The sequence below is a fragment of the Protopterus annectens genome, chromosome 16.part0 (assembly GCF_019279795.1).
Source record: "Protopterus annectens isolate FY-2018-M chromosome 16.part0, PAN1.0, whole genome shotgun sequence".
In the NCBI taxonomy this organism is placed as follows: Eukaryota; Metazoa; Chordata; order Ceratodontiformes; family Protopteridae; genus Protopterus; species Protopterus annectens.
In genome coordinates this window covers 290,316,422-290,342,584 of record NC_056750.1, presented here as the reverse complement: position 1 = coordinate 290,342,584, position 26,163 = coordinate 290,316,422, and the positions used below count along the sequence as shown (strand labels likewise).

The window sequence follows — 26,163 nt, the reverse complement described above, 5'->3', positions numbered from 1 at the left end:
TTATCGTAACAATAGATCCATTTTGTCTTATTTTTGTCCGGTTAAGCCTTTGGGTTGTCAGATCCATCCGGGTCTGACCTCAGCACCTTTGCTGAAGCTTTGAATCCAGGGTTCTGATTCCTTCCCTACCCCTCCACTTCACCTTACTACCCCAGGTTGTGTTTGCCAGATGTATCATTTAAAAATCTACCCAGAACCATAAGAGTAGGGAATAGAAATATTAAAGTCACAAAGAACGACAACAGCATGAGAAGCTCTTAACACACAGTGTCTCATGCAAGGTCTTCCCAGTTACCGGGAGCTGTCAAAGAGAATATCAGAAAGGAGGGATGTTGAACCAGATTAAAATAACACAACACATATCTATTCTTATGCAAAGTACATAGGTTCATAGGTTCATACTAGGCTATCTGCCCTAGGGCATTTATAAGCCTAGCCAGAATGTGTTTGGCTTTCGCCACCCATTTTAAATTTATTTTGCTATGCCCTTTTTCGAGGTTAGTATACTGTGCCTCTGTCTAACAGTGACACAGAAGTGATACCCGGGGTAAACCTATGATCTCCCATCCACTCATCAAGATTCCTCTTGAAGAGAGTCAATGAGGGACTCTGCCTAACCAGGACTGGGATTTTATTCCAGAGTGAAGGGAGCCTCTGGGTTATGAATCTGTCCCTCCAGCATGTCCTTTTTATTTCAGTGCTGAGGTTCAAGTCTCTCGAGCACGTAGCTCGATGGGATTTGGATTTTCTGAGGTGCAGCATGTCCATTAATTCCGGGTTGGACATGGCTTTATACGTCAGGCACAGATCGCCTCTGAACAGGCGGTATGCCACTGAGTAGAGCTGCAGTTTCTTTAACCGAGCAGCTTATGGCATCTGTTTGAGCCCTTTGATCCTCTTGGTGAGGTACTTTTGGGGTCTTTCCAGTTGCTGCAGGTGTCTGGTAAGGTACATCCTAAAAGGGCATTGTACTCAATTATGGGCCTGATGAGGGATGAGTAAAGAGGCACGATGACCTCCCCTGATCTACATGTGAATCCCTTCATGATTAGGTGGGCTATATAAAATGTTTTTCTAACCACTTTGGCCACGTGGTTGTCCAATGAGAGATTGCTATCAACTTGGGTCCCCAGGTCCCTAATTACTTCTTCTGTACTTAATGGATTACCACCTATGTGGTAATTTGTGGGCACTTTGTTTTTGCCAAAGGGGATGACTATACACTTTTGGGCATTTAGCTTGAGGCCATGGCTCTGGCACCAGTTGTCTGTTTCTATGAGGCCCTTTTGGAGGATGCTTGTGTCGGCTGGAGAGTCGATTATGGCACCCAGTTTGCAGTCATCTGTGAACTTGGTCAGCCACAGTCCTTCCGTGTTGAGATGACTCAGGTCCAAAATTGGTCTAAGGTCCCCTGTCTTTTTGGGTACTAAAAAGAACCTGGAATAGACTTTGGATTCTAAATGGTCTCAGGGGACAAGTTGGATGACTGCTTTTTCTAACAACTTGGTAACCTCTGCTGCTACTGCTCTGGATTCCCACTAACTGGGTGGCACATCAGGAATCTTTTTCTTTGGTAAGAAAAGAGAATGGGGTAGCCTCTGATTATTACTGTTAAAACAAAGGAATATGTTGTGATGTTTTGCCAGGCTTGTGGATGTAAGGATAACCACTACCAGACTGCCTCCAGAGTGCAGCAGTAGGGCAAACTTTCAGGAGTACTGGTAGGGTTTCTTGGTGAAGGGACCATGGAAACTCTGATTATGTGGTCCACCTTTGTCTTTGGGGCGATGTCCATTATAGTTACCTACTCTTCTGTCTTGGGTAGGTCTGTCTGCTGGAGTTTTGTGGTGATAACCCTGTGACTTCCTCAAACACATTTTCTTGTCACCCTTTTGGTTTCTACAAAAAGTTCTTTGGGGGGTAGAGTAACAGATGCTAGTGGCAAAAATGATTTTACCATCCTGCTCACTCCTGGTTAGCATACCTTTTACTTTAGCTCCAAAGAGCATAGTACCATCAAAGGAGGAATTGACCAAGTATGCCTTGAAACCTTCTGCAAAATCGCAAAGGCACATCCAGGCATGCCGGTGCATTGCAATGCCGGTGCCTACCGCCCTAGCCATGCTATCAGCTGCATTAGTCAGGTTCAAAACAGATTGCAGGGTAGACAGTTGGGAGGCCACAGTTTTTTGAATATCCTGTGTTAAGCTACCTGAGAGAAAGACTTGGTGAGTTCTTTGGTCAAGTCCTTCGGGAAACATGTCATATGTGCTAAGTAGTTCAGCGCTCTGAGGGCAAAAGTTACTCAAGCATATGTCCATTTCTTGAACCTGTCCAAAGCCCTTGAATCCCTTTTAGGGGCTGGACAGGAGAACTTTCTTTAAATAGTTCCATTTTTATGGCTGATGCTACAACCATGGCATCTACAGCTGGAACTTCACTTCAATTCTTCCTGTCCTTGAGGGCAACTAAAATCCTATCTAGGTTTTCTGCAATAGATTTCACCACATCAGATCTTTCCAATCCCACTGAACAACAAGATATATAAGGAGATCAGCAGGCACTACCACCCAGGATGCAAAACAGCCAGCATCAAAGTCTTTGAGGAATACAGATTCATCAGGTGAATAATTGTCATTAGTCCAAACCCTCATTGTTTCATCAATTCAAGGATATTGACAAATGTGATGTCTTCTAAGTGGGATCTGGGGGAACATTCACCTTCCTTCAATTCTATATCTTCAGTGATCAACTCCTGGGAAGATCTAAGTGCTTCCATTTATATGTCTGTTTTCTGAGGTCCTGTCTCAGGAAACATCAGACAGGTCCGAATCAGGCTGGAAACCTGCATAGCGAGTGACCTCTGGCCTCCTGGTACTGTCTGTCCATGTCGATTAGAATGAGTTGAAGGAGAAGCAGTATTCACCTGAGGTTGGGATGGAGCCAAGTAGAAGGATAACACTTTTTTCTTTGGGTCCAGCCAAACCCCATTCAAATGCTGCAAAGACTGAAGCCACTTTTGGTGCCAAAGGGGCCAACCTGCCAACTAAGGATGAAGGAGACTTCCTTACTCCTAATGAACCTTGGCTCCGAGACTGACAGACCCAAGCTGTGGAGCTCTGAAGCCCTAAGAGGAAAGGACGGTTCCAAAAACTTCAGAGTCGACTCACCTCCCTGGTGTCGACACTTCAGCTTCAAGATTCATCCTAATTCGAAAGCATCAGAGTCAATAGAGTCAAGGATTCTGCCTGTGTCGAAGCCACTTCAACTGTCATCAACAGCAAAAGTGAACAGGAGGAGCTTGGATTCATGGAGGCCAGACCTGAAGGGTGGGCTATTACCAGAGATAACATGGGAGGGGTTGTTGGACTCCTTCCCTGTACATTGGAGGTGGCTGGCACCAGAAGAATCCTAAGGTGAATCTGAGTTCTCAAGAACCTCCTCATCATTCTATCTCTATGACTTCTAGGTGATCGGGTAGACCTTGACAATACCATAGAAAGTGACCTGGAATGCCACCTCTTCTGGAGTATCAGAAAGTGTAGTCTTGTGGCTACTGGCTCTGGCAAAAAATGGGACCATGGAGAGAAGATCCGTCCCGAAAAACAGTCACATCTGACTTACAAGAAACCTTACAATCTGGGCCTAGAAAATCAGTTGGATTCAAGGACCTTTTCCTTGTTTTTTCACTCTTCTTTTCTTCAGCTCTCTCTTTTGACTTTTCCTTCTCTGTGTCCTTTTATTTTGTTTTAGACTTGTTTTGCTTCTTGCCTGGGGAGGAAGAATCACTGGATGAAGGGATCTGGTTAGACCCTGTCTGAGGGGTAGCAGACCTTCCAAGATTAACTTTTCCTTTCTGGTTTGGATGGCTCTGGGCCCAAAAAAGGGACAGTCCTTGCATTCAATATCAAGATGGGCAGTAAAAACAAATGGCAGCAGACCAAACAAACTTAGTGAAAGAAAATAAAATAATGGCTAGTAGGCAATGGATTCTTTGGACACCGATTTTATTATAATGTTACAATAAAAACAAAAAACAATATAAGCGCTTTCGTCCCCATGAAACAATTAAATATGAACATTTATGCATTTTCAATAGTACTGAGCAGTACATGGCCAAGTTAAGGATGAATAAAATTAAAAAACTACAAAGGGACAGTTTGGATTATGCCAAAGGTTTGGCATATCCACCCCTACCCCAATCACAACAATGGGGGAAGAGGGCACAGATTAATGCCAATTATGGTGAAATGGATTGTTCTAATCAGGAAAGTACAGTTGTGTACATTTACCATAAATGTAGATGTTCAAGTGTATTCACTGTTGCAGTCATCACATTTGGGTTATCTGCCTGCAGGTAGCCCTCAGCCAGCCTGAATACCAGAGTCTTCAGATTTCTGCGTCGGATGCTGTCGCTTCTTCTATGACGTCAGGTCGTCAGGGGTATAAAACATGCAGCCGACACCATTACATCAGTTTTTCTTGCCCCAGATGTCAGGTGCCCCCACAATAGAAAGCAATTATATGGTATGGTACACCCCCATCAAAAAGCAAATACACATGAAAAAATATATACCAAACAAGAAGGAAAGGTAGAGGCAAGAGAAGTCATGGGGCTGGAGGGAGGGTAACCAGGACTGCAACAGTGAATACACTCGAACATGTACATTTATGGTAAGTGTACACAGCTGTACTATGTTCTTCGTGTTTCACAGTTGCAGTCATCACATTTGGGTTGATTCCCAAGGGAGCAGGTAGAGCATTAGGGACAGCTATTAAGCCCTGCAAGACTGCTGTGGCAAATCCAGATCTGGATTTAGAAAAGATAGGCAGGTGGTAATGCTTGGTGAAGGTATGTACAGAGCTCCAGGTAGTAGCTTCCAGGATGTCCCTGGTAGGGACTCCTCTGAGAAATGCCACAGAGGTAGATGCAGCCCTGGTGGAATGTGATCTTATCCCCTGTGGGGTAGGTTTTCCACGGTGGTTGTACCAGAAATTAATGCAATGGGCTATCACTTGGAAATGGTTTGCTTTGAAATGGCCTTTCCCTCTGCCCCTGCAGTAAAGCCAACTAGCAGCTGGTCAGATTTTCTGAAAGGCTTAGTTCTGTCCAAATAGAATCTAAGTTGTCCGTGCACGGCCAGAGAGTGCAGTATCCGTTCCCCTTTGTTTTGTGGATTAGGGAAAAACACAGGCAAATGAATGGACTGGTTTAGGGCCACACTAGACACCACCCTGTGCATAAAGGAAGGATTAGTCCTGAGGGAAAACCCTGTCCGCATGGAAGATAATGAAGGGTTCTACTGCCATGAGGGCCTGTAATTCAGACACTCTTCTTGTTGAAGTGATAGCTAGAAGGAAGGCTGTTTTCCAAGAAAGGAATTTCAACTGCTGTTGCAGCTGGCTCAAAGGGGGAAGAGTGAGCTTTTCCAATACAAAGTTAAGGCCCCAGGCTGGAGTGGGAGCTCTCCTGGGGGGTCTTAAATATTTGGCCCCTCTAAGGAATTGTTTTAGCTAGGGTGGGAGAAGAGGGGTGGCTCAGTATTATAATGTGCTGAAATGGCAGAGGCATGAATCTTAATTGATGAAAAGGATAGGCCCTTGTGGAGCATTTCTGTTAAGTACTCAGGAATATGAGGTAAGCTGGGCAGCGTTTATATCACGTTATCGAAAGATGAAAATAGCAAACGCTATTTCATCGGCCACAAAACATCTAAACATGAAAATATCGAACATTCAGAACAGCAAATTTTTTCCCATGGAAAAAATTTGCTGCTCCAAAACACATACGCACAACACAAGCACATCAAACAAACAGCAACCACACACATACACTTAAATTCCTACATCTAACGCTACACTAAACTAAACATACACTACTATCTACCCACTTACCTTAACCCAAACCATAACCCTAAGGTCCGTCACTATCGCACACTCACCTAACCCGTGCCCTAACCCTAACTCACTTAAACTGCCCCTAACCCTAAGGTCTGTCACTATCGCACACACACCTAACCCGCTCCCTAACCCTAACTCACTTAACCTGCCCCCAACCCTAAAGTACAAACAATCGCACACTTACCTGAACCCAACCCGTAACTTTCCACAACAGCAGTAAGAATAGTAAAGCCACAGAAACGGCCAACCAAATTCTTTCCCAAGGAAAGAATTCGCTGTTCTGCAGCTTCGCTATTCTTAGCGTTCGCTGAATAGTGTTCGATATCAGAACATTCGAAGTTTTAATACTTCGATGTTCTGAAATAGACCCGCTGGGCACTGTTGTGCCCATCCTCTGAGCTGGGCTCCAGGAACAGTATCTTTTCCACTTTTCAGCATAGGATTTTCTGGTACTAGGCCTCCTTGCCTCCAGAATGACATCCAGCACCTGCTTACTGAGGGGATGCTAGAGGAGAGCTCATGGAATTAACCAGGCTGCAAGGTTCGGGGATTGAAGCTGAGGGTGCAGAATCTGGCCCGCCTGCTGGGACAGCAGGGAAGGGATCTGAGGCAGTTGCCATGGTTGCAGCAGTGTCATACTGAGCAAGAGGGGGTGCCAGTGCTGGCGTGGCCAGTCTGGTGCAATAAGTATTGTCCTTGGCTTGTCCTGTTTGATCTTTATTAGAACCTTCAAGAGGAGAGGCAGATGGGGAAAGGCATAAACCGAGAGGATTTCCCAGGTGAAGGACAAGGAATACACTTTCCAAGCTTGAGTGTGAGGAGTTCTGGTGCAGAATTTGTTCAAGTGGTAGTTCTGAGGGGAGACAAACAGGTCTACCTCTGGAGTCCCCCATTTGTTTCTCAAGAGGTTGAATATTTTGGGTTCTAGTTTCCATTCGTGTGGGTCCATGAGATTTCTGCTTAAGTCATCCGCCAGTGAATTTAGTTTGCCTGGCAGGAATTGAGCCTGTAGGTGTACTTGGTAGCTTAAGGCTGTGTTTCACAGAGCCATGGCTAGTCTGCAGAGGGTGTAGGAGTGGGTTCCTCCCTGCTTGTTTATGTAGCACATAACTGTCGTGTTGTCTGTCTTTACCAATAGTTGTCCTCAAGAATACGGTCTTTGAAGGGTGTCAGAGCATTCTGTACAGCTAACATTTCTTTTTGATTGATATGCAGGTGCATCTGTCTTGGGTTCCATTTGCCCTGAATGCACTGCCCTGCCATGTGGGCCCCCCATGCATAGTCTGTTGCATCTGTTGTTAGGGTTTGAGCAGCAGAAGGGAGAGTGAAAGGGGGTCTCTTGCTGTGGTAGCAGGCCTCTGCCCACCAAAGGAATTCTGCCCTTAGACAAGGAATGATAGGAATCATTGTTTCCAGGTCCTGAGAATGTTGACACCATAGACTTTTTAGATACCATTGGAGTTTCCTCATATGCAGTCTTGCATATGGAATTAGCAGAATGCAAGAGGCCATGAAACCCAGAGCTTGCAGTATTTTCCTTGCAGATAGCTGGGTTTTTGTGGCCAATAGTTTGAAGTAGGTTGTCAAATAAACTTGTTTCTCCAGAGTGAGGAATGCCATCTGGGAAATTGTGTTCAAGCTTGCTCCCAGGAATACAATCTGTTGGCAAGGTACTAGGTGAGATTTCTTTTTGTTGATGGTGTACCCCAGTGAGGTTAGAAGTTTCTTTACAAATGTCAGGTTTTGTAATAGCAAGTCCTGGCTTTCTGCCTGAATCAGACAATCGTCCAAGTATGGATAAATTTGAATATTTCTCTGCCTGCAAAATGCAATGGCTGGAGCTAGACACTTTGTGAACACTCTGGGAGCAGTATATAAGCCAAAGGGAAGTGCAGAGAACTGAAAGTGCATGGAGCCCGCCCTGAAATGTAGGTATTGGCTGCAGGATCCTCTTATTGGGATGTGCAGGTAAGCTTCCTTTAAGTCTAGGGTTGCCAGCCAGGCATCTTTGGCTAGCATAGGAGGAAGCTGTTGAAGAGTTAGCATTTCGAATTTTGGAACCACCAGAAAGGTGTTGAGAATAGAGAGGTCTAGAATAGGACGCCAGGAGTTTTCTTTTCTGGGTACCAGAAAAAGTCTTGAACAAAAACCTTGTCCCCTTTGTTCTGCTGGGACAGGTTGAATAGTCCTGATACTGAGAAAGGAGAGAACCTGCTGTTGGGCCTCCACCCACTGATTTGGGGGTAGGTCTGGCCAACCATTTGGGGTTGGTAGTGTGTAGAAGTGGAATCTGTATCCTTGGAAAACTATGTTCAAAACCCATTTGTCCTGGGTAATGAGTTCCCAGTTTTTTGCATGCATGGCGAGCTTTCCTCCTAAGGGAGCAGGCAGTTGAGCAGGGCTCGGAAGGGTTAAGGTTAAGTCATTGTGCTATTTTCCCGTAAGGGGGTGGCTTACTACTCCCTGCTTTGGAAGTGGGAGCCCCCCACTGATTAGATCTGTGCATAGCCTGAGATTGAAGTCTTGGTGGTCTGCTGTTCCTGGGTTTGGACTGAGAAGGCCTGGAAGGAATTGGAAAGGACCAGTTCTTTGAAGGCCAATGCCTACTGAATCTGGGAGGCTGTACTTGTAGGAAATCTTTCACAGTTTGCATAGATTTAGCTTTTTCCTCCATCCTTTTGAGGACTTCTCCTTTGTTGTCAGAAACGTAGTCTTGGTTTAAGGGTGCATCCAGTAATTTAGCTTTAACATGATCTGGCAAGTTTTGTTCCTTAAGCCAAGCATGCTTTCTAAGTACAGAACCAGTGACAGCAGCCCTGCAAGATGCTTCTAAAGCATCAAAACCACATTGCAAAGTATGTTTACCAACTTGTTCTGAAGAATGCATTAAATCTTGCAAGTCTTTGTGTTCAGCACAGTCAGGAATCAACATCATTTTCTATTTAAGTAGTCCCATAATATGCTGCTGATACTTTAACATATGAAACTGGCAATTTAAAGCCCTAATGGCCAAAGTAGCAGAAGTGTATACCTTCTTACCCCATTTGTCTAAGGCTCTAGAATCTCTATCAGAAGGGGTAGGATTTTTGGCAGCAGTAGCCTTAATGCCCTTTGGTCATTGGGAAATGGTCTCTGAATCCACAGTAGGATTCTTGAAGAGGAACTTGTGAGAGTCAGGTACTCTGTAATACCTGTCAGGTTTTCTGGGAGCTGGAGGTAAAGTGTCGGAGGTAAGGATAGATTCTAAGAAAACATCATCTACAATATCCAGAACAGGAGGGATAGCTAGAGGCCTGTGTTGAGGCAGGAGCAAGAATTCCACACGTTTTTTTTTTTGGACTCAGAATAGTCCTGGCTTTCCCAGCAGAAATGCTCCCTAAGGGTATGCAAGGTTTCACCAAAAGAAAAATCTTCTGGATGGGAAGCAGAGGGAATGGAATCCTCTGCATCAGAATCCTCATAAATAGATAAGGGCAAATCCTGGTATCAGAAGGAGCAGAGATATCAGATTCCTGATCAGAAGAATCAGAAAGAAAATCGGTTCTAGGTCTCTTAGAGGGGGAAGGCTGGCTTCCCCTAATTAAGGTAATAAGGTCTTCAGCCATTCTGAGCATTTGTTTTTGAGGCATATGGGCCTGAGTCTACGGTTTGGTCATCGGTTTTCTAGGTGTAGTGTGAGCTTTAGGACTGAGGAATTCGGTACTTCTAGTTGGAAATGATGCCGTTGGTTTAATATGAAAGTCTGTAGGCCTGAATACACCCTCAGAAGCTGGTGCCTGCACAGCGGCTCTGGGCCCATCCAAGGTAGAGACATCCACAGGTTCCATAGTCGAAGAAGCATCTCGCGGCATACCGGACTCCGAAAGGGTCTCAGTAGAGGCCTGTGAATCTGTAGTAGTGGGGTTCAGAGGCTGCAAAAGTGCCTCACTGAGTACCGGCAGACTGGCGACTAGCTTAATGGAAGCGTCGTCGGCAGTTTTGGACCTATGTGGTCTGTCTCTGTCTTTATCCTTACGTTTTTTCGAAAGATCGGTAGTTGGATGGCTTAAAGAAGCCATTTCAGGGTACGGAGATCAAAAATGAAACTATTTGGCTACAAAAATAGTCTGACGACGAATAGTTCAGGCATTGAACAAGGCACAAAACCGGCAGCGAGGGACGTCGTGGTCTGGGCCTAAACAGGTGATGCAGTAAGAATGAAATTCTCTATGAGGTATTTGCTTTCCACAGGCAAGACAATTGTTACCTTTTTCTGACATCGGTTAGAGCAATAAAAAAGGATCCCCAATGGGGTACTTATCTTTTTTGAAGACTTCGGGTCTGAAATTCGAAAAAGAGAATTTCAGGAGACGGCCGACCTGCACTTGTGAACTGCTTCTGCTTTGGGCACCACACGGCAAGAAAGACTGATGTAATAGCGTTGGCTGCATGTTTTATACCCCTGACGACCTGACGTCATGGAAGAAGCGACAGCATCTGACACAGAAATCCGCAGACTCTGGTATTCAGGCCGGCTGAGGGCTACCTGCAGGCAGATAACCCAAATGTGATGACTGCAACAGTGAAACATGAAGAACATCAATGTGACGATAATGTAAGGAATAACAGATTGGATACTAATGGGAAAGAAGGGAAAATTCTGGCTTTGTACCTAGAAGGTCTGAACGCTTAAGGGAGAAACAAAATAAGCAAGTGAACCAGAACCATAGTTAGCGAAGAATCCGTTGCCTACTAGCCATTACTTTCAAGATGGGCAGTGCCCAAGTAGTATATGCACAAAGAGTGTGGGACATGTGGGGGAAATTTGTGCCCAAAGGCTGTGCACTTTTTAAAACCTTGCACCTTATTAGCCATTATAAGAAATGAAACTTCAACAGTAGACAAAAAAAGCTGCCACTATGAAAAAATACTTACAAGCTACAGAAACTTAACAGCTATTATCAGTAAAGGAAAAATGGAACTTTGCCTAAAGATTTATTGTTGTTAAAAATATTTAAAAAAAAATTAACAATAAAGAAAATAATAGCATACCCTAGAAAACTCAAATAGATGGGAAAGGAAGCAAAAATGGCTATTTATATTTAACTCTTAACACTATCAGACCATGTTTAATCAGACCATGCTAAATTTAACCAGTATCACACTCTTAAAAATAAGATAAATCTGACAAGAGTTGAGAACAAGAAAAATCACAAAAATTAAAAAAAAAAAAACTCTTTTCATGATGAGAGCCCTCAGACATGCATATGTATGCTTCAGGCAGCAAACAAGATCTGAGATACTAAAGTGGTATGGAGTGAATTATGATTAGGGAAGGAGACAAAGCCCTGGATTCAAAACTTGCGAAAAGGCACAGAGGTCGGATAGGGTCAGATCCGACAACCCAAAGGTTGAATCTATTGAAAATAGACATTAGATCTATGGTTTATTTTCTATTAATGCATGTGTTCCTATGTCACTGTTTAATTAAAATGTGAAGATTTAATAAGCGTGTTTTTAAAATGACTATAAGATTCAAAGTAATCTTTCATGGCAAGAAGTGACTTAAAATGCAAAGAAATGCAAATAAAGCCAAATCTTGCAGTGAAGCATGAAACTTTACTGCTTCATGACACAGGTTAATGAAAAAATTAGCCTCTACTTTTTTCTTTGAAAAATACATGATTACAACAGTTGAAAGAAAAGAGCTGGGTCCACAAAGTTTGTGAAGTAAGAATAGCATAAAAGAAATTAAGAGTGGAATAAAATATCACAGACAGAGACAGAGGATGGTTAGTTTATCAGACATGCATACAGAGGTTGAAGAGTGAAGAAGAAAGGTTTTTTAGCGGTGATACACAGAGTTGCCACCGGTCCTAGTTAGATCAGGACATGCCTTACTAAAATTAACATGACATAGTCTCAAGTCATTTTAAAAAAATATACAATTTGTTAAATCCCTCACTATTGTTTACTGATTCCAATTAAGGCAATGCAAAACAGTGCAAAAGAAACAAATATTTAATCAATATTTTGTCTCTTCTTAAACTTTTTGGACTATATTACATCTCAGGTTAATGTAAAGGCAGTTTTATATGCTCTCTGCGTTTTGCTCCCAGTGTTGTTTTTCTCCTCAGGAGGAAGCAAAGTTTACCTCAACTTCACAAAGCTGAGTTGTAGTTAACTTTATAGAAAGTAGACATTCCTATTCTAATGACAAAGGTCACTGGGTAAGCAGGATGAACTGCTGCAGGCTCTTCTGTGCAAGAACGTTATGAGGTCCAGCTGTGTTGGTCTCACCTAGCTCCTTCTGTTAAAAGTAAGATTACTAAGTTACTTCTGATAAGAAGTGATAAACCAAAAAAAAAAAAAAGCCCTCATAGCTGCTACATCGAGTAGACTGTTATGATTTTGTAATAAATGTGTACATCTATAGAACTACCCATTACCGGATGGGACACCTGTCGCAAGGGCAGCACAACTGCCTAGGATGTCCTGATCTTAACTTCTAAGAAAGTAATAATTCCTGCATTTAAGAAATTAAGCTTGCAAGAGGTGAAAAAGGTCACATGCTGAGCAAAACACAGTGCAATAAGGGAGTATTCAGATCACCTTATCACCTTTCAGTCCTGGTTCTCCGGGGTTTCCCATCAGACCCTGAAAGACAGAAAATATAAAATGCATCACAATACAGCTCACTCTGCATCACAAGTAATATGTCACCCTCCCCAATTATTTTTTATTAAGTTAAAGTTTAGTTCCCTCCAACAGCAGGCATTCAAAAAAAAAAAAAAAAAGACAGAGATCACTGCATAGTAATTCTTGGTCTTCTCAAAGACTGACAACAGTCATGATCTAACGTGTTCCTTTCTTTCACCTATATTTCCCCCTAGTATTAGATGGGATTTGTTTTATACTGGTGCACCACTGATGCTAGCTGGCACAAGGAAATACATAACAGTTGACACAACTTCACATTGTCTTTACTGCTTTGACAAATCTATGCATCCATCAGTTTTCTATAAATGCTTCCATCTAATTCAGGGTCTTGTGGGCTGAAGACCTTGGAGGAGATCACACCAGATCAGGAAAACTAATTCCTGATATAAAGATTAATAATAGAAAAAAGTAATAATACAGTAAACAACATCTGATATTATGGAAAAAGCTTCCCATTATAATTGGAAAGAGTCTGTCATTACATAACCTTTAAAAATAATCCTGGTAAGTACATCAGAAATAGAAAACATCAACAAGGGGTTAAGGCAGTCAAACTTCTTGAAGTAGGGCATAAGCTTGACAATCTACCTACCTATATTTTGTGTTTAATATTTTGTCTTCTCTTCAATTTGAGTATGAATGTTGGTACCCGACAATTCCATTTTAATGAGTGGGGGATATATAATTATATATGCAAATTTTATGTTAATCAGTGTCCAGACTTTTGGCCATTTGTACCTATTTTCCATGGGTCTTTGCCCAGATTTTTGATTTTTCCAGGTTGAAATGTATGGCCCACTGCCACACTCTTGAGAACTTCTTGACACAAGGGGGTAAGACATGGTTCCTCCTTGCTTGTTGATATACCAAACTACCAGCATACTGTCCATTTGGATTGCAATTCTCCCAAGAGGGAGAGAATCTTGGAATGCTTGCAATGCCAAAAGCATCGCTCTCATCTCCAGAACACTGACACACAGGTTAGTCTCTGTGGTGGACCAAGCGCTTTGGACCATCTTCTCCAGATAATGCCCCCCCCAAAAAATCTGAGAAGCATCTGTGGTCACTATGGCCTTGGGCTAGGAAAGTATAAATGGGTGACCATGTTGGGGCTGATTTGACTTTGTCCACCATAAGAGGTAATTTTTGCATATCTGAGTCACCCTTATCTTTGTAGACAAAGGTCGAGTGAAAATGGACCATTGGGATTGTAGCATCCATTGTAACACTCTCATGTGATACCTTGCTAGGGGTACTAAAGTAAGGCCTGCTGCCATCGAGCCTAGGGCCTCTAGGACTTTTCTGGTCAATATCTTTATGTGGCAAATGATTCTCCTTGCCTGGCTTCTGATGCTCTATAGTCATGGTAATGGTGTAGACGCAAGCATGGAATGAGTGTCAAAGAGTGCGCCTATGAATTCCAGATTCTGGGTAGGTTGCAGTTTTGATTTGTTGTGATTTATTGTGATCCCTAGAGTTAAGCAAGTTTCTAGTACCAGGTCTCTCACTTGTACCAACTGATACCTAGTTGGGGCGGTGATGAGCCAGTCATCCAAATAAGGGAACACCCAGATTCCCTGCAGCCTCAGATGGGCTGCTACCACTGATATGCATTTGGTAAACACCCTGGGGGCTGTGGTGAGGCCAAAGGGCAGTACTCTGAACTGGTAGTGACTGGCTCCGACTTGGAAGCGTAAGTGCCTCCTGGACCCTCAGTTCATGCTTATGTGATAGTATGCATCCTGGAGGTCTATTGAGCACATCCAGTCATCCTTCCCTAAAAAGGGTAGACTGGACTGTACCATGATCATCTGGAACTTGGCATGCTTAAGTGACTTGTTTAACATGCTGAGATCCAAGACTGGTCTCCAGTCTCCTGACTATTTTGGAATCAAAAAGAACCTCAAGTAAGTTCCAGATCCTATTTGGTCTGGTGGGACTTCTTGGATGACTTGTTTTGCAAGCAACTGCTGAATTTGCTGAGTTGCTGGCTCCCTTTGATTGGCTGGAACATTGGGGAGCTTCATTACTGACAGGGGTGGAAGGAAAAAGGGTATGGTATAACTTCTGGTAATAATTCTCTGCACATAGCCAGGCTGTTTGGTGCATAGAAAATTGACCCTCGACTGCCTCCAGAGGAAGAAAATTGGGGCTCCTTTCAGGAGAGCTGATAGGGTCTATCAAAGAAGGTATCTCTGGACCCTACATTTTGCGGGCCTCCTCTATTATGAGGGTGTCTTCTGTTAGCATTTCCCCCTCTACCTCTGGAGAATCAGTTTCATGTGTCTCAGGGAAAAGATCTTGAGATTTTTTGAACCACACCTTGCGACCTCCCTGCTGATTCCTTGAAAAGGTTCTTCGGGGAGGTCGAAAAACATACTATAACTGCAGACAAGGTCTTTCCATCCTTCTCATGCCTGGAAAGTGTTTCTTTAACAGTGAGTCCGAAATGAGAGGACCTGTCAAACAGAAGTTTGACAAAAAAAGACTTGAAAGGTTCTGCAAAATCACAAAGGTACATCCAGGCATCCCTCCTCATGGATACACCTGAACCCTTGACGCACCTTCCATTGCACTGGAGATATGCCTCATGGAGGAGTTCAGAATCGACTGTAAAGTAGCCAACTGAGGGGGCAAAGATGCTTAGGTCCCTTCAGTCGTGGTCCTTGCCAACAATTTGGAAAGTTAGTTGAACAGATCCCTTTGCAACCTCATAAAATGGGCTAGGTAATTAAGTGACTGAATGGCAAATGTCTCTGAAGCATACACTCACTTCCCCAACCTGTCCACTGCCCCAGACTCTCTGTTAGGAGGATGAACAATCTAGCTCTCCTCTGTGAGCTCCTTTTTCATGGTTGCTGCCACAACCATGGCATCAGCTGGTACAACCTTATTCCAAAACTTCCTTTCTACTGGGGGTACCATAATTGTATCTGGTCTCCTGGGGATGGGTTCAGTCGAGTCAGGTCCCTTCCATGCCTTCCGACAAATTAAGTCCACCAATTCGTCAGGTGGCAGGGCTACCTAGGAAGTAGACAGGCCTAGCCTGAAAGCTTCCAGACATACCAACTCCTCAGGAGAAAGGTTTTGGACAGACCAACCACCCTTTTGTTTTAAGAGTTCGAGGATGTCTCCAAAGGAGAAGTCATCGCGTGGTGATTTGGGGGACCCTTCTCCTACATCGAGATCAATATCAGTGGTGAGAGACTCTTGGGGTGAGTCTAGGTGTTTCCTCTTACACCGCTTCTTCCTAGGGACTTCCTTGGTAGGGTGATCTAGGGAAGTGTCGGAAGAGGAAGGAATCCCAGATTGGGGAGTCTGGAAACTTTGGACTGGCTGTCCCCATGCTGTGCAGTGGTGAAAGTCATGAGACAAGGTCAAAGGAGCAGTTAAGGATGGAGCCATGGGGGGAGGACCCACCTGATCTGAAGGATCAGAAAAAACCCTCTTCACTTCCTCAAAAGCCGACTTCCCCATGGAAGAGGAGACCAAAAAAGCCAAGCAAGAAGGTACCAAATCTGCTAGCACCCTCCCCCCTGCAGGCTGTCTACCAGAGGAGGAAGCCAGAGCCGAACTATTGAACACAGAAGGTCCGAGAGGGAGAGACGGCTCCAAAAACCTCAGAGTTAACTGCACCCCTCCCTGGACTCGACATGGAAGGCCCAGCTCTGAGGGCCATCTGGATCCAAAAAAAGGACAGAGCTGACAAACTCAGACTTATTGTCGGATCCGAAAAACTCAGCTTCCTTGGGTCCAAGCGAGATGGGCCCAGAACACTCAGATCTGAAAACTCTGAAACTAAGTGTTGGGTCAAAGGAGGAGGAGGAGTGGACGTTGGTGGAGGTCCCTGAACTGATGAGGTAGGGACTCTAAGGGTACTCTTTTGAAGTTGTTCCACTGCCAGCTTCTACACCATCCTAGCCTCATCAACTTCAATTAGACTTTTTGAAGAGCATGAGGATACCAAGGATAACGGCCTAGAGTGCCTCTCCAGGAAGGAAGAGGGTACCCTAGAAGGCACCAGATCTAAGGACGGTGTGTAGACAGTTCTGGGTATGCATAACAGATCCGAGGACTTAGGATCGACAGTTTTCTTTTTAGGACCCGGGGAAGCCATCTTTATCGGATTGAAGACTTGCATGGAGCTGGGAAAGTCACATCCAACCTCGGTAACTTCTTTTTTGGTTCCACAGAGGATGGTACATCAATGGACCTGGATCTTTTTGCATGATCTCTAGCCTTGGTAGAAATGGAGGGTTGAGACCCAGTGATGGCTTGAGAAAAAGAAGTAGGCAACAACCCCTTCAAAATTAATTTTTCCTCTCTGTGAGGGTCCAAGGGTTAAATACTTCACAGATAGCACACTGCTTATTCAGATGCTCCACTCCTAAGCAGTACACACACAAAGCATGCCTGTCTGAAAAAGGCATCTTGTGTCCACATCTAACATACTTCTTGAAATCCCTTTCTGCCATGCTTATGATACTAAAAGGAAAGAAGTGAAATTTAACGAACCAGACACACAGAAATTATGGAAAAAAAATATCTATAAAATGAGGAGAAACCTTACACACACATACACACACACACACATTATATATATATATATATATATATATATATATATATATATATATATATATATATGGGTCTACATTAGATCATTGAAATCCGATTTCACTGACCTTCATTTCACTGAGACCAACTCACCTAAATTTCACAATACTGACAACTCATTTCACTGAATCTCATTTCACCGACAGCTTACAATGCTAAATTTCAAAATATTAAATGAGAAACCATAGACAAACACACTCACAACACTAATGGCTAGCTCTTTCCACAACTTAAAAACTATTTACTTATCCTCTTAACAGAAAACAGACAATATAAAACCAAACTAAGTGGGGGGCTACACCCCCCACACCCCTGAACATGGGGGGGGTTGTGCCCCCCACACACCCCCTAACTATATATACTAACTCCAGGATCGCACTACAGTGGGGAAAAGAGCATATACCTTTTACTTGCCTCACAGTACTTTACACGCTGCCACTACTACTGGGAATGCACAAAACATCCACCATATTACTTTATAGATACTTCCCATACATACCCACATTTAAAAACACTACAACACCACTTTCTACATTACTATTGGTATTCTGACACTCAGCACTGTAAGTTACAGAAATTCTTTCTATCACAAACAAGTTAAAGGCGAATAGAAACCCACATCAGGTCTATAGCTCACAATTCAGTGAAATGAGATTCAGTCAAATGAATTTTCAGCATTTTAAAAATTAGGTGATTTGGTCTCAGTGAAATGAATTTCAGTGAAATGGGATTTCAGTGATCAGAAGTAGACCCATATATATATATATATATATATATATATATATATATATATATATATATATATATATATATATATATATATACACACACACACACACACACACACACACATATATATTTTTTGTTATTAGGTATTGAGAGAGAAGAACTAAGCGCATCTAGAAAAAATCATTTGTGTTTCCGGCAAACAGGAAATAACAGCAAAAAGGTGGGATAGATATTCATAAGCAAAGCAGAAAGAAGGTGAAGTGAAAGAAATTTTAAATTTTAGAAGTTGTGTAAAGTTAATCTTACTGCTAGAACTCGAGTGAAGTCAGCAACCATGTCTTGACGCTATGAGCAGCAAATGAGATCTGAGGGGAATAGGATCGAGACCTTACAGATAGAGAGGAGCTTGAGAGTTTGTAGGCTTCCATAAGCTGAAAACAGTGGCCAAACTGGATCTGAGGGTCGGATCCGAACCATAGATTGATGGTGAATGAAAACTGACAACATCATATTGTATGTCTAGCTAGTATACTAAAGCTTGAATGCCTTCCCCTTGTGTCATACGTCCAACCTACGACCTATGCATTAGAGTACATGCTAGCACATAAGGGATGTACAAGCATGAAGTTCCTCAGAGCTTTCTTACCCCAGGAAGAGTAGATTGAGGCCAAGTACTGAGCAGGAACAGGAATCAAGTTGGTACAGTAGAGAGAGGTCCACCAAGGTAGTTCCACCAAGGTGAAATAAAAAAGAAAAGGAGGAAGGAGGGAAGGCATAATTACTGCAACAGTGATCTATTCAGACATCTACTGTTATAAGCTCTTGCACACCTGTACTGTGTTCTTAATTTGATCATTGTTAAAGTACTACTCATGAATGGGAAGATTCTCAAAGCTTTTATGCTGACTAGGAAGAGGACTGAGGTTCAAAATTGGAGTCCAGAATGCCCTGCAGAAAAAATAAAAAAAAACAGTTCTGTGCCTAGAAATTTTATCTATTTTGTAGTGCTTAGTAAAGATGTCTATGGAAGATGAACTAGCTTCTTTTAATATAGTTCTTGAGTCCAGATCCCTGAAAAAGGCAACTGAAGAGGCAAAAGCTCTAGTAAAATGACCTTTGATCTAGCTTTGGAGGTATTTCTCATGAAAAGGGTAATAAAAAAGATAAAGCTAGAGAAATCCATCTGGAGAACAGTTGATCAGATTTTATGAAGACGTTAGTTTTATCTAACAGAATCATAGCTGTCTCTGAACATCAAGTAAATGCAGAATTATACCTCCCGGTTCATAGGTTCATAGGTAGATACTAGGCTATCTGCCCTAGGGCATTCACAAGCCTAGCCAGAGTGTATTTGGCTTCCGCCTCCCTATTAGATTAGCCTACTGTGCCTCTGTAAAGTAGGTCACAGAAGATACCCTTTTAAGATTAGTTTACTGTGCCTCTGTCTAGCAGGGACACAGAAGAGATCCCAGGGGTGAATTTGCGATTTCCCATCCACGCGTCCAGATTTCGCTTGAAGAGGGTCAGCGAAGGGCTATGTCTAACATGAATTGGGATTCTATTCCAGAGCGAGGGAAGCCTCTGGGAAATGAATCTGTCCCTCCAGCATGTCCTATTTATTTTTGTGCTGAGGTTTAGGTCTCCGGAGCGTGTAGCTCTAAGGGACTTGGATTTTTTGAGGTGGAGCATGTGAATTAATTCTGGGTTTGACATGGCTTTGTACATCAGGCATAGATCGCCTCTGAGTAGGCAGTAAGCAACTGAGTAGAGCTGGAGTTTCTTTAGTCGAGCTGCATAAGACATCTGTTTATAGCCCATGATCCTCTTGGTGAGGTACTTTTGGGGTCTCTCCAGTTGCTGCAGGTGTCGGGTAAGGTACATCCCAAAAGGGGCAGTGTATTCAATTATGGGCCTGATGAGTAACGAGTAGAGGGGCACAATGACCTCTCTTTATCTAGATGCGAACCCTTTCATGATAAGATGGGCTATATAGAAGGTCTTTCTAACCACTTTGGCAACATGATTATCAAAGGAGAGATTACTATACGTTGGTCCCCAAATCTCTAATTACTTCTTCCGTAATTAATGGATTACCACCTATGTGGTAATTTGTGGGCACCTTGTTTTTCCCAAAGGGGATGACTATGCACTTTTTAGCATTTAGCTTGAGGCCGTGGCTCTGGCACCAAGCATCCGTCTCTGTGAGACCCTTTTGGAGGATGCTTGTGTCAGCTGGAGATTCGATTATGGCCCCCAGTTTGCAGTCATCTGCGAACTTTGTCAGCAATAATCCCCCCGTGTTAGCCTGAACCTCAGAGTAGTATATACCGAACAAGAGAGGTCCCAGAACTGAGCCCTGTGGGACGCCACTTGTAACTGGTTTGGATTCGGACATGGCACCTGCGATTCTGACCATGTGGGTTCTATCTCTGAGCCAGTTTGCAACCCATCTTGTGATATAGGGGTTGATATTTAAGCTGGTAAGCTTATTTATGATGCCTGAGTGGGGTATTGTGTCGAAGGCTTTTGCGAGATCCACGTAGGCTGTGTGGACTACCTTGCCCTCATCTATGGCTTTGGTAACTGTTTCAAAGAAATCAACTACGTTTAAGAGGCAAGATCTGCCCTTAACAAAGCCGAATTGGGTAGGGTCCAGTGTCTGGAGGCTCCCAATGTCTTTGTTTATGAGTTCCATGATAATACGCTCCATAGCTTTACAGACCAGACTAGTCAGGCTTATGGGGCGATAGTTTCCGGGGTCCGTTGTAGCACCACCTTTGTGGAGTGGGACCACTGTAGCTGTATGCCATTCTTTGGGTACATATCCTGTAGTAAGGCTAAGATTGAACAGTGACTTAATGTGAGGGTTCAGTTCTTCTTGGTGCTCATGTAAGACACAGCCTGGGACACCGTCCAGTCCCATAGATGCTGTGTTTTTTGCTTTGGAGAGGGCAGCTTTCACCTGTGCATCTGTGATGTCAGGGAGGGTTAGAAAAAAAAAACATTGTTAAATGGATGGATTGGTTTAAATATATTCATAGGATCATAGGAGGTTATCAGGCTAATGGCCTTGAGGCCCTTACAAGCCTAGCCAAGAGTTTACCCCCCAAAAAAAGAAACCTCAATTAGTACCTGTTGTTTCTCTCAATGAGGGACACAGATGGATCCCCTGCGACAAATCTGTGATTTCTCATACACTCATCAAGGATGCATTTGAAGAGAGTCTGCAAGGAACTCTGCTTGATGTGTATGAGAAGTCTACTGCAGAAACGGGGCAGCCTCTGGAAGACAAACCTGTCTCTCAAGCAGGTTTTGTTGATGTCGCATATTAGATTTAGGTCTTTCAAGCGGGTACTGCGAGAGGAGTTAGACTTACAGATATGGAGCATCTCTAGTAGGGCAGGGTCCGAAATAGGCCAGACACAGATCACCTCTGAGCAATCTTTATGATACTGAATAGAGTGATAGTGATTTGAGGCTGTCCACATTGGACAGATGTTGGAGGCCATGGACTGTCTCTTTAATGAATTCCTGCAGCCTTTCCAATTGGTGCAGGTGTTTGGAGAGGTACACACTAAATGGGGCGTTATACTCAATTATTGGCCTAATGAGGGAGGAGTACAGAGAGGTAATAACCTCCTTTTTTCTGGATGCAATCCCTTTACTTATGAGATGAACCAACTAAAAGGCTTTTCTGATCACTGCTGCTACATGATGGTCGAATGTGAGATTGTTGTCAACCTGAGTACCCAGGTCTCTCACCACAGGTTGTATGCTTAAGGGATTGCCATCGATGTGGTAGTCAGTACGGGCCATGTTTTTGCCGAATGGTATGAAAATACATTTTTTTTGCTTTTAACTTAAGGTCATGACTTTGTCACCAGTCATTTGTTGCTATGAGACCCTCTTGCAGCATGTTAACATCATTTGGGGAGTCAATGACAGCACCCAACTTACAATCGTCCACAAACTTTGTCAGCCACAGGCCTTTTGTTTATGCCTGGACTTCTAAGAAGTAGATGCCAAACAGCAGGGTCCCAGGAAAGATCCCTGGGAAACACCACTAGTGACAGGTTTGCTGTCAGAGGGGGAGGCACTTATTTTGACCTTGAGGGTCCTACTGGTGAGACAGTTGGCCACCCACCTGATGTGATAGGGATTTACGCCAAGTTGTGTTAGCTTTTTGATGATGCCCGAGTGGGGGATTGTATCAAAGGCCTTATCCAAGTCAAGGTAAGCTGTATGTACTGACTTTCCATCATCCAGGGCCTCCAGGAATCTTTGTGGCAGGCAGCCTTTGGTGCTATGGAGATGTGAGGTGTGGAACAAGTATAGGGGATGTCAAATGGGCGTTTGGGGGACGGGGGGGTGAAGTCTGTACTGAAACTATCTGCTAGCAGGTTCATTTTGGTTTTCATCCAGAGCCTTGGTGACAGTCTCAAAGAAGTCAACCACGTTCAACAAACAAGATCTGCCCTTGACAAATCATAACTGGGTAGGGTCAAGTGCTTGGAGATTGCGTATGTCCTTGTTTATGAGATCCATAATAATACACTACATGGCTTTACAGATCAGACTTGTCAAGCTAATGGGGCGATAGTTTCCAGAGTCAGTAATGGCACCACCTTTGTGCAAAGGGAAGACAATGGCAGTTCTCCACTCAACTGGAATGAAGCCTGTACTTAGGCTGTGGTTGAAAAGGGTGCTTAACAGCGAAGGTAGTTCTTGTTGGACATGGTGCAGAATACAGCCTGGAATACTATCAGGTCCCATGGAAGCTGTGTTCTTTGCCCTGGACAGGGCGTTTAACACTTGCTCTATGGAGATGTGAGGTGTGGAACAAGTATAGGGGATGTCAAATGGGCATTTGGGGGACGGGGGGGTGAAGTCTGTACTGAAACTATCTGCTAGCAGGTTGGCTAAGTCAACAGGATCAGTGTAAGTGATATCATTAAGTACTAATTCGGAACAAACCTGCACTCTGCCATGGAGGTTTCTGATGAAACTGAAGAAGGCTTTGTGGTTTCCCTTTGTTTTGGAGGCTAGTTTCAATTCATAATTGGTTTTGGAAGTTTCACTAGTGATCTAATTTGCTTGTTGAGGCTAAAGAGGAAGTTTTTCCAATTTGGAATTTGTTCCTTTTTACCCCTGGACAACAGTTTCTTCCTTTTGTTGTAAAGCTTGTTGATAGAGGATGTCCACCAGACAGGTTTGTGTATCCTTGAGGAGCAGGCTTTAGTTCTGTTGGGTATGGCTGAGTCCATGCAGTTGTACAGATGCTTATATACTGCATTGGCATACTGTTCCGCACAGTTGTCTGCATCCTCTGCGGGGGGGGCAGTGGTGTGAAGCTACTGATACCTTCCCTTAGGAGGTTGTAGTCAGCTTTTGAGAAGGTTTTTAGTTTGGTTATGGCTGGGGGGGGGGGGTTGAGTGGGATAGAAACTTTGAATGAGACAGACCGATAATCTGATCTCATCAGGGAAGACCATACTATGGGAGTGGTGCAGCGGTCACCCATGTGGGTGAGAACCAAGTCCAGAACATTATCTCCCCTTCTGGGGGATAAGACGAGCTAGTCTATTGCATTAGAATTGATGAAGTCAAGGAATCACTGGGTGAGCCAGTTAGTGCAGGTACAGTTCATCCAGTCTATGGTGGGGTAGTTGAAGTCACCAAGCATCAGGGTGTTAAGGGGTACCTTGATGGAGTCAAGTAGATCCAGGTAAAAGGAGTGGGTGTCCTGAGTCATGGAGGGGGGTCTACAGCTGGCTATAACTTGGATGGGTGTCTTACCAACTGTCAGTTGCACTTGGAGTAGTTCCAGTGCATCATGCTGGCAAACCACTCTGAAGGTGTGCCGATCCTTAATGAAGATAAAGACTCTACCACCCTTAGTCTTCCTGACTTCATTTTGGGGTCAGAATGTATGGAATGAGGTATAGTCTGGTAAGGCAGGGGTGCTCTCTGCAGCCCTGAAACAAGTTTCCTTGACCACACAGATGTCGGCATCTTCCAGTGTGAGTAGAGCCTCCAGTAAGTGCATTTTCAAGTTAAGGCTACTAGCATTAAGCAGCATGACTTTCAGTTTGCTTTTTGACAGTTCTTTTTATGTTGCAAGGTTTGTCTTTGGGACATTGCCTAAAAAGGCACAATGAGGGAGGCAAGAGCCTTGGCCAGGATCCAGAATCCCAGGGGTGACAGGGAGAGGCCATCTCTGGCAAAGCATCAAGGCCTGTCAACCATGCCATCCCAGGCAGACAGATACTGGATACCCTTGGAATGACACCAGAAACTAAGCAAATTGTTGAAGTGAATTATTTTTTGTTGGTATTGTGGTATCATTCTTTGTGAAGGTAAGATGCTGCCTTGGGCTAGTGGCATACTTGCCTGGGACACATACTGTGAGAGCTCAATCATGTCTCTCTTCATATAGTCCAGAGAGGTACACTTCAAGTCATTCACACCAACATGGACAATGAGAGAGTCATACTTGAACCTATTGTGGAGAGACTTAAGTGCGTGTGTGATGTAGCGGATTCTGGCACCTGACAGACAACTGACCATGACCTTCTCCTTGTTGAGCCTGGTGAGAGGGACATTGATGTGTCTCACAACTAAGTCACCAATGACTAGTATATTTGGTTTATTGTTATGCCTTATGGGCTGTGTTGGTTTATTGTTATGCCTTAAGGGCGCTGTTTTTGAGACACTCGTGTGTTGTCTGCTGTGAGTGATGTGTTTGGTGTTGTGTGTGGAATGTTTGTGAGTGTGTTTTGGAGGTCTCTGCTGTTTAGGTAAGTTTTTATTAAGGACCTCTGTATAGGTGTGTGCCTTGTGCTTGGCTATGTGATGTGAGTGGCGTGGTTTTTGTGCTGGCAATCTCCTTTGTCAGGAGTACAGACTGTGGCACAAGACAGCATGGATTCCAGGTTAGTGATGTAGATGCATTTCTCGCAAGTAGAAGGATTATGTGCTAGCAGAAGAGGACTGTCAGTGAACGTGAGGCAGTTGCTACACTGTCTCAGTATGCCCATGTCGACCAGACTGGTAGGAGAAACTGATGGGAGTTGTCCAGGCATAGTGTTCTGAATACTTGGGCAGACTTATGAAGAGAGAGTTTTGATAAGGGTTTGTCCACAACAGTGTAGACCACAAAATCCTTCTTAAGTGTAAAGTAACTGGCCTGAAGCCCAAGTGCTAAAACCGAAAATAAGATGCTTAGAATAACAGATCAATTTAATCAGTGTACTAACAAACAGTAATAAATGCATCAGAATAAAAGCACTTGAACATTTAAAAGCATGTAGCAAAGCAAAATAAGGTAATAAAGTAGGAAGAACACAATTACAGTAAAAGCAGCTGAGTAAAGTGTACTTTTTTAGTGGAGAGGGAGGAAACAGAAGATAATTCAAGATTAACAAACTAAGGGGGGGTTGGCCTTCCCAAATGTGTCTCTGTACACAGTAGACTGAGCTGATGAGATTGGACTGGGAGGAGTGTCCAGAATCAAAGAAGCAAGGGGGTAGTCCTTCCCAAATGATCTTGCTATACTCAGTCGAGTGAGCAAATGAGATGGGACTGGGAAGAGTATCCAAAATCAAATTTACAGTAGGAGCGGGCAATTTCAAAGCCACCAAGTTTAGGAATACAACAACATTTGGGAAGGAGGGTGAGAAAAACAAAATGCAGACAGGGACAAGAAAAATTCAATGAAGCAAATAAAAAATGCAGTACAATTTTGCTATCACTGAAACAGATCAATTACAAAAAGTGTACTTATATCAGCTTGGTATATTCAGATGGTTATAGAATCCACCACAGCCAGCTAATCAGCTCTGGAATTGAGAACAATTTCACAGAAATGTAAGTCTTTAAACCAGCAGTATAAAAGACAAGATAGACCCTCAGGCAATCAGATAAACAAAAAGAGGTGTTGACCAGCAGCTTACACCTTGGGTGTAAAATGCAGACAGGGACCAGCACAATTCAATGAAGCAAAAAAAAAATGCAGTACAGTTTTGCAACCTGAGACATAAAAAGATCTGTCCAAACAGAAACCCTGTCTTTATGAAAACTCAAGAAAAGGTAAAAAAGACATAATATCTTATAATTTTGAAACTCATTTAGCAGAAGTCAAAGTCAATAAAATAACTGTTTTCCATGTACAGCATTTCAGAGGTGCAGAAGGGACAATTTCAAAATGATATAGAATTA

General features: G+C 43.4%; 1 protein-coding gene across 1 annotated transcript in view; it reads right to left on the bottom strand.

Moving 5' to 3' along the window:
- Positions 1-26,163, bottom strand: part of LOC122790500 (collagen alpha-1(XXVII) chain B-like) — a 2,222,694-nt gene that overhangs the window by 138,924 nt on the left and 2,057,607 nt on the right. Inside the window, exon 16 of the mRNA XM_044058048.1 lies at positions 12,501-12,537. Within this exon, the coding sequence (XP_043913983.1) occupies positions 12,501-12,537 (37 nt within the window). The remainder of the gene's footprint in view (positions 1-12,500; positions 12,538-26,163) is intronic.